We start from the raw sequence: 9,575 nt of genomic DNA, 5'->3' as shown, positions 1-9,575 counted from the left end.
CACAGCTGGGCCTGCATTCTGGTGAGTGAGAACGGGGGAGGCAGGTCCTGTTTTCCATGATAAAAAAACCAAGATCAAATGCCAAAGTATATAGGTATTTAGAATTTACTTTATTATAATGATTGAGGCACTGGTAGGCTTCCAAACTGTTTTAAAATCATATATCAATAAAACATTGTGTTCAACTGATACCTATATATACAGTGCCATTTCATTTTATTTGCAGAAAAGACACAGATTTTGAATTTTTTATCATAGAATTTTGTATTTTTAAACAGAGAAAACTAGGCTCCATGTTAATGAGACACCTTAATTAGGAGGCTACAGACATGATGCTTAATGTTTCATTTCTGGATAGCTTACGTTTGCTCGTAATGCATATTTTAATGTTACAAATTTACAAATTATGGGTTCTAAAACCCATTAGATGTGTTATCCATTTTTAAAAAATTCTTACATCTCGTTCATTCTGCTATCTTAAAATAGTTGACAAACACTAACTGACAACCCCTGTTTTACAGCGGTGGACATGCATGATAAGATTTTAAGATCTTCTGGACAAGGACTGCCTTTTATCATGTGCAGATAGTGCCCAATGCAGTGAATTCCCTGATCCCTGAAGGAAGTTTCTAGACACTACTGTAATACCAATAATAAGTAACAGTGAATGTAGTTACATTTAAATAAGCAGTATTATATACTGTATGCCAATGGGAAAAATACTTACTTCCATCAGTTTCTTCTGAGGGCACGTCAACTTCTTCATTTTTATCATCTAATTGAGGTTCCTGGGAAGGCATGACCGAATCCTAGCAAAAAACTTAAGTTACTGAAAAATATCCATCAATTATTGTTTTCTGTTTTATGGTACCTAGTTAGAGCCTCCTAAAGATTTTAGATAAGTATGTCTTTTTACATTAATAAGTTATGGTTAGGAATTTATATCTGAAATTTCCAGGAAAGGAACTGAGCACTGCAGGTACCATATTAGAACACAGACGGTTTGTACTACCTTATAAAGAGACTCTACAAAAAGTTCATCTGCTGTCTGAAATGTGCAGTGTAAACACATTTCATGTTTATTAATTCTCTTTTAAAACTAAATACAGCATATTTTACAGGAATGTGCAAACTCAAACAGAATTAAAGATCTAAGACTGCCTTATGTGAAACTGTGGCCATGTCTTATAAAGTGTACATGCTTTCGTGTGAATTTATCTTTGCAATCAAAAGCATTTAAATATGCTTTGCCCCATCTAAAATATGAAATACTTTCATTTGTTCCAAAAGGTCTTCTTGTCATTAAAAAGGATATATATTTTTTAATTTTGATAACAAATTCTGCTGTTGGTCTCAACCACGAATATATGAAAAGCCATACAGAATTATTAGAGCACATAAATCAGCAAGCAGTTTTCTCTCAAATACAAGCTCCATATAAGTAAGACAAAAGAATCAGGCCATCAAGGCAAGGTGCATATAAGCACTTCAGCAGTGGGAATGATGAGGAAGGAATGGATTTGATTGATGAAGAAGCCATAGAAACTAACAAGAGAGTGGAGATGGGATGCAATATGTTTGGAGAAGGCCATGGATTAGGAGGACAGACAGCCATATAATTTTGATCCTAGAACAGGAAGGACATTGGAATTAAACCCACAATATCACCAAGTGTTATATACCAGAATTTTTTAAAAAGAGCATTTGTCAGTTTCAAATACTCTTCCAAAATTGTAAACCATCTTAAGCTTCTTTTTTTTTTTGCAGTGCAAACTTACCATATGCCTTTTGCAGGTCAGTGGAACAAGTATGTGACAACGTTTATGGACCAGCAATTTGCAGTTGATACACTTGTAGCCTTGCCTTCCGAGACCCCATATCCTTTCACTGCACTGGCCACAGTATGCTCTCTAAAAATCAAAAGTTAACATTTATCAAGTTCTATCCAATCACCAGCTCTTCTCTAGAGGAAGTTAAATACCTGACAAAAGAAACAATTTCATAATCTTAATAGAATAATTTAGATTTGTCAGGAATATGCCTTTAATTGACATTGCTCACCTGAAGGTTTGGTAATTTGCACCTTTAGGAATTCAGTTATTCAAATGCTGCCTCTGATTTTAAGTACCCAATACTTCACACAAAATTGGCTATACCAGTGAAAGCAGGTGCATACTTATTCAGCATGGTTCAACCAGTGATTTGCATTGAAAAATGGGGCTGTTAGTACTACTCATCTATCACCATTAACATTAATGACATTTTACAGGCATACATAAGGACAAATTATTTGGGAAGAATAGCTAAAAACCTAAAAAATTAAAAATGTATTTTCTTTGTCAACGGCACAGTGAAATAATGATATGTGGGCTAAATGAAATAATTATAAAGAGAGACATGACAACAAAGGTCTTTGGTGGAAGATGCTGACAAAAGTAGCATTCTACAAGGGTTCCAAGTTGGGAGAACAAGATTGCTAGTCACACTGGAACAGGGAAGCTGTTGTAGCAATATACAGCAACAATAGAAACCATAAAATACCTTAGCGTGTTTCAGTTTTAGGAGGAAGAATTTTGAGGTCAGTGAAATGAGTGACTGCTATCTGACTGAATGTATAAAGCCTACTGGGTGTGGACTGCTTCCTAACCTCTCCATGGACTGCCACCTTGACAGGGTAGAGAGGCCTGCATGTACTGATGACCCTTAGAGCAACACCATTGGGAGTCTTGTACTCCTGGTCAGGTCAGCTATGATGGTAAGGTCAAAGGTGAGGTATCAGATGAAGAGCAGTCCAAAATAACATTAAAGACCACAACGGTGAAGCAGACAGATGAAGGTATACTTCCCAATGGCTGTGAAGCCAGATGAAGGTTGCAATGGAAGAGTAACCCCAGTCCTCTTGGATCTCCTTGCCACTGGACGCAGGTTTCTTCTTCACTAAGATCAGTGTGGTTGCTGATGTGCAACACCCTCCTCATGTAAAACAAGTCATGCACAGGCTTCTCCCGCTGGATCCAACATTTACTCATCTACAACCCTTTACTTGACCTGTGGGAGTGATCATCCTCAACCATGAGGGATCGCTGACAACAACGATGTTTCCTAGTGCTCCATAAAATACTATGCTTACCTGGGGCCTGGTGTGAATAATAATGCATATGCATAGCAGATTTGCAAAGCTGAAATATCATTACCACTTTTTTTTAACAGCCAAACTGATTCCCCCCCTCTCACAAATGGTTAAAAAATCATTCCTTTGCTGATGTTGTTTAATGAATATCTAATTTGTTTTTTTACTTCAGCCAAATGCTGGAGTTATAACTGTTCAACAGCAAGCCCTGCAACTCAACAAATTGGCAACAGAATTTTGATCCTAACAAGACTTCAAATACTTCAGAAGAAATCCCAAAGCTACTTCATCAAGAAATCAAAGGGAGTTTCTAGACATCATCTTGTTAGGCAAGAGTCTGCAAAGTATTTTTCTAGTTTGACAGCAGGACAAAATAGCTTTTTGCACTGGTGAGCCAGGAGAGGCATGCGGGGCATATGCCCCCTGGATTTGTGCATGGGGTGAGGGAGGGCTGCTTGCTGTGGGCTTGGGGCCAGGGGCTATGGCGGCCTCTTCCCAGTGAGAGAGTGGGGGGCGCTAGGCCAGGGCTGGGTGGGGGCAGGGTGGGCTCAATTGCACGGGGCAGGCAGCAGCGGTGCTGGGAGGGGTGGCTATGGGGGAGCTATGGGCAATTTTGGGGTAGCTATAGTTATAGCAGCCGCCCCCCCCATCCCACCCCTCCAGCGTCCTCTCCCCACCTCCTGCATCCCAGATGAGCCACCCACAGCTCCATCCTGCTCCTAGCCCCGGGGTCACATTCACTGCCCTGGCTACACAGAGCCTGCCTCTGTCCCTACGCTACTCCCTCCCTCCCTCCCTCACCATGGAAGTCTCACACAGCATTTCATCGGTGAAATTATTGGCTACACTGGCCAAAAAATGCTGATACCTGATAACGTTAATCTTCCTTTCATCAGTGCCAATCTGATATCCCTCTGATACATCAGAGCACCTTTAATAAACATAATTCTCACTGGAGTACTTCAAGGTAACTTTTCTCCTTGAAAATTGAGTATAATTTTCCTTTCCAATGAAGCCAGATTAGCAGCTTTCCAGTATTTTTCTACTGCCCATACAAGAACATAATTGTTTAATTGAAGCTAAATGTTGCAGTCTTACCAGTAGAAATTTAGAAAGGCATTTTTTGAATCAGTATACTTACTCTAAAGAGCATTCAAAATATTTGATATAACATTTACTTTGTTTTCTAGGATTTTTGATGGGACTGACCAGCTCTGATTTACACATTTATTTCCAAGGAGCAGAATACCTAATAGTGGAGGCCTTCAAAAGTAAAGGAGCAATGGAATTAACATTGTTCAGACCCAGAGAAACCAGCTCATTAAAATGCTTCCAACACAACAATGGTAAAGGAATATGGGCTATGGTGACATGCACAGCCTGGGAGTTAGGACTCCTGGTTTCCAGACAAGTGCCCTACCCACTCAGTTATTTGGTCTAAAACATGGAAAGGCCCGCTGGAGTCGAACACCCTCTAGGTGTAGGTTTTGCACCAACTAAGTTCTCTCTCTCAAACCACTCTAATTAAACACCCCTTCACCCCAGAGTATGTGTAGAAGTGCCCCAAGGGGCCCTCTACACATGCAGGTAAAGGTGCTATGGGATCTAATGTATGATCCACACATTTGTGCCTCCTGCCATGCCACACATGCATGGCAGGAGGTGCAATTGTCGGATCATACATTAGATCCCATTATGCTTTATTGCCAGTGAAGGGGGAGCTGAATCCCAGGTTCCCTCTGCACCAGCAAGAAGCAAGCTCCTGCAGTTGGAAGCATAGGTGGCGGAAGCGGGGAGGGGGGAGCAAGGGCTAACAGGGCTCAGCCCCCCCAAACACAGGGCAGTAGCAGGCATGGTTTTAGGGCAGCCCAGCCGCAGGGTCCTGCAGCAGGGGGGGAGGGACAGGCATGCTGAGCTACCCTTCGCACCTGCAGCCAGGATTGCAACTGGCCCAGCTGCAGGCAGGGAAGTTTCTTTTAATGTTATTTTCAGATTGATACCCCACAGTACAGGAGAGAGTGGGGTAGGGGGAGAGCTAATCATTCACCCCTGCCCATGGCCCGCTCCCTCCTGCAATGTGGGGATTGTCGCACGACCCGGCCTGGCTGGGGCCCCATTGCTCAGCCCGCCCAGTAAGTGGGCACATGGCAGAGCCTGCTGCTTTCGAAGCAGTGGTGGTGAGGCACACAGGCATGGAGCAGAGGCTGAGCCCAGCTCGCAGCTGCAGCCTGCCCTTGCCTGTGTGAAGACTGGGGGACCACATGCCCTCCCTCCCACCTTGGCTGCCCGGTACTGCACCTCTGAAGAAGCTGCCGGGCTTTTCATGGGGACCACATGGGGTGGGGTAGAGCAGGCATGGGGGTTCCGGGGGCTCCATCCCCTCTATCCCAGTAGCGCAGCCAAGGCTGGCCCCGCTCTGGCCCCCAGCTCTGGCCCCCCCTGGCTGGTGCGCAGCCAGGGCCAGTATGGCTGGGAGGCAACTGAGGCAGGTGCAGAGGCTGGGAGGCAGCAGAGGCTGCTGTGGCCAGCGCCAGTGCAGCTGGGAGGGAGCCCCCTCAATTGAGCCCCCTCCCAGTTGCAGAAGTGCCCCATATACTCCAGAGGCTGGGAGATGCAGCTGCTGTGATCTATGGTTGGGAAATAGCAGCAGCCTCAATCTCTCAGTCTCCGGTGTACCTGAAACCCCCAGGGCTGGGAGATCATGGCAGCTATGGTCTCCTGGCCTCGGGCATGTGCAAAACCCCCAGGGCTGGGGATCACTGCAGCCATGATTTCCTGGCCTCAGGGGTTTCATATACCCCTGAGGCTGGAAGACCACAGCTGCTGCAATCTCCCAGTCCTAGGGAATCTAGGCATCTTCAAGGGCTGGAAGACTGCAGATATGCCCCACTACTATTGGGAGAGTGCTGCTGGAACCCAGTGTCCGCAGCTGCTGGGGCTGAGAGTACCCTTAATTGCAGAAATAGCGACCTCAGTTGGGCATGGTGTATCCCTGTGGCTGGGAACCCCATCAGCTGACAGGGCTGCCAGCTACATGGGAGACCCTGCTATAAGTGGAAATTAAAGCTTGATAGCAACCAGCTAAAAAGTTAGTATATGTTTTTGAGGTCTAACTTAATAGCTGGTTGGATATTTTTATTGCGTGATAGGTACTTTGCATGTGTAGCTCATCTCAAGGCCTGAATCCTATTCTGTTCAACTGGTATGACAAGTATATCAATGGAACACAATTTGGAAACCATTTTTCACTTATATTGCCTTTTTCTCAGTAATTCAGTCAGCCATACATGTTGATTTTACTCTTTAAAAGCATTTTTAGTAAGGTAAAATGCATCTTAGAAAACATTCCTTTTGTTCTAAAGAAAAGATAGCTGTCCAAAAATCTTATTCTGCCTTAAACCAGCTCCTAGAAAAAGAACAGAAAAGTTTTTTCCAAAGTTGACAAACAGTTTGTTTCATCTGAATCTGTTTTTGGGAGCTGGAATTATTTCAAGAATTTCAGTGAATGCCTATATGTTTTTTTTTCTTTCGGGCAATTAGGAAAAAGTAGTTAGTTCTACCATAGCCAAAGTGAAATAATTCATTAAAAGTATGATGGTTTAATTCAAAACGTCTCTTAACTGAGACTGAAATCTATAGAATTAATTGCACCAGCAAGTCTGCCACCCAGTGCTCCCACAGCTTGAAGCACTAGTCAGCTGATCGGAACTCCTAGCCATGGGAGCGCATCGAAGAGAAGGGTTCCAATGCACTTTCGCGGCTGGGAGTGCTGATGAGCTTACCAGCACTCTCGCTGCGAGAGCACAACAGAGCCCTTCAAGGCTCAGGGGCGCTCCTAAGGTTGGGAACACCAATCAGTTGACTGTCACTCCCAGCCTCAGGAGTGCACCAAAATCTTGACGTGCTCCTGAGGTTGACAGCAACCACATGCTCAATTTAAGGCGTGATGAGAACCAGCCACAAAGTTATTACATATATTTTGTGTATAATAACTTTGCGGCTTATTCCCTGTTTTATCGCACCATTGATTGCCTATACATATCGTTAATCATGTCTTAAGTATAATGTCTGCCAGGGGCCTAACAGACGGTTCAAAATTCACATCTGTTTTCCTCCAATCACTGCAATTCCTATCAGTAAGGGATACTCTATACACACCACTATGTATTCACAGAGCAAAGTGCAAATAAGAAGGTTTCACCTTTCTTTCTGTGCTGTTGCCTCCTATTTTACTGTTTGGCCTAATATCTGTTACCATTTGTTTCTGTCAATTTTTAATAAAACTCACTATAACTCCGCCACACAGCTTGACATACATGTCACATCAGGTTATCTTATATCAACATTGTGTCATTATTTAAATGACACACCAATGTGATACCTGTAATCCACGCAGAGAGAAATTTAAGAAGATCTCTTGCTCCCAAGATACTTTAAAAAAAAGACTGCAAATCCGCATATTATTTGCAGATATAGTGGTGTATATGTTAATGTTATGATTACACTTAAATCTCAGTAACAAACTAACTCAAGCAAAATCATACTTCAAGTATGGATTTGCCACTAGCTTTTAATTTCCCTCTTTTTCTTTTTTAATTAAAAGTTCCTATTGGGAGATTTTACACACACACGCACAATAAATGTTTTCGTTTTGCAGGCAGAGGAAGTTGAATGAGCTGAAAAAGGGAATGTTCACATCTGAAAATACCTACTTTTTTCAGATCATAACTCAAAAACGTGCTCACAGCCAAAATAAATGTATGGTTGACTGAAATAACTGTTCCATACTAAACCTGTTTTCACAATCATGAGTTTCACACATTTCTTTGTCCTAAAAATTCTTATTAGTTTCAGCCCAAAGGATTTAGAATAAAATCATTAAAATGATCTCTACTATACAAACATGAAAAAACAGCATGCACTATTTTGCACTATTCAAGACTTATTTTATTTACTGAGAGGACTTGAAAAGTTTTTTGCTTTTTTTCGCCTTTAAAATGGCAAGGAATTTCAAGTGAGTACAGGTATCTTTAAGAAATGGAAGATATCTGATTAACACAGAACTTGTAACTGAACACAGATAGTGCTTCACTTTTCTCATTTTTAATCATTATCATTTTAATTGTGAACCAAGTGATGTTATGTACTTGATAAAGTAAACTGTTAAAAACTAGAGGCATACAGTTAATCTGTAGAGACATTAGGAAGATTTTGCCAACATTCTCTATTGTTACCCTCAATTTTCTCAATCTGTGGTAGCAACTATAGCAGGGGCGGGCAATTATTTTGGGCAGAGGGCAGCTTACCGAGTTTTGGCAAGTCATCGAGGGCCGCATGACAGGCAGCCCAGAACAGATTAATATTAATTTTCTAAATTTTTTAGGGGCCCCGTGGGCCAGATAGAATGGCCTGGCGGGCTGCATCCGGCCCCCGGGCCACATTTTGCCCACCCCTGAACTATAGCAACACTCAAGGTCCAAGATTTCCACTGGTATTTTAAGTACCACTGGTATTTTAAGTACCATGTCATACAAGGCCGACACCCAGAAACACTTATACACATGCTTGTTTTTTATACATATAATTATTCCCATCAACTGCAACTGTGCTACACTTGTGAATTTCACCATATATCTAAATGTTTAGAGTGGCTTGGTTGATCTCAGGTCAGAGCATGCCCATATTGGAAAGTTCTTGAAAAGTCAGGCAAAACTGGCATTGCAAGTATAGTTCTAGCAATTATAAGAATTTTTGAGAAAATAAAGGACCTTCTTAATGGAAACACAGATTTGTTTTATTTAAGGCAATGCCTTCTATGGTTATATTTCTACTGTATGTTTTCACTGTATTAGTTTCCTCACCAGTTTTGGTAATTAAATACATTTGTGTTTAAACAAATGTTTTCACAGTTCATTCTCTATTAATAGTCTTCAAATAATAATACCCAATTTGTGACAACTATATTATTCCTCTTGCAATAAATGATGCAATGTGTCACTTATGTTATCATAGCAGCTAAGAGTCCCATTCACAGAGCAAAAGTCCTCTATGCTAGCCAATGCGATAATGACAGAACATAAGGATGATGCCCTAAAGAAATGCAATTGAAGGAATATGCAATACAACAAAATAGTGATGGTCATTATAACAGGCAACAGAACTGGCACATCAGCAACTAACCACTGTGAAAAGTTTCAAGACGACACTGAAAGTACAGCAGATTGGCTAAAAAGCACAGGACTGTGACACCCTTCATAATCAAGCAGGAGGAGGATCTCATTTCTGAAAGGACAAACTTTTGTTCAAGTAATACAATATATCCAATAATGGCATGTTCACAGGATATTTATTTTTGTACAGCCTATTTTCTCATGTTTGCCTGTTAAAAATCTTGCTTAAAATCTGCATAGGAAAGTGGACACTCCATATTAACCCAGTGTTTTGA

The 9,575-nt window shown here is 41.7% G+C and overlaps 1 protein-coding gene across 11 annotated transcripts in view; it reads right to left on the bottom strand.

Annotated features, from left to right (window-relative positions):
• Nucleotides 1–9,575, bottom strand: part of PRKCZ (protein kinase C zeta) — a 223,187-nt gene that overhangs the window by 65,506 nt on the left and 148,106 nt on the right. For all 11 annotated transcript variants that reach the window (XR_003095613.1, XR_003095614.1, XM_006016195.3 and 8 more), the window contains 2 exons: nucleotides 1,779–1,910; nucleotides 728–809 (listed from right to left, as the gene is read on the bottom strand). Coding sequence is in view for 9 of the 11 variants with exons in the window: in XM_006016195.3 (XP_006016257.1) it covers nucleotides 728–809; nucleotides 1,779–1,910 (214 nt within the window). In the remaining 2 variants the exon portion in view is untranslated. The remainder of the gene's footprint in view (nucleotides 1–727; nucleotides 810–1,778; nucleotides 1,911–9,575) is intronic.

This window comes from Alligator sinensis, unplaced genomic scaffold, assembly GCF_000455745.1.
Source record: "Alligator sinensis unplaced genomic scaffold, ASM45574v1 scaffold366_1, whole genome shotgun sequence".
NCBI lineage: Eukaryota > Metazoa > Chordata > Crocodylia > Alligatoridae > Alligator > Alligator sinensis.
This window is presented reverse-complemented; position numbering and strand designations above follow the sequence as displayed.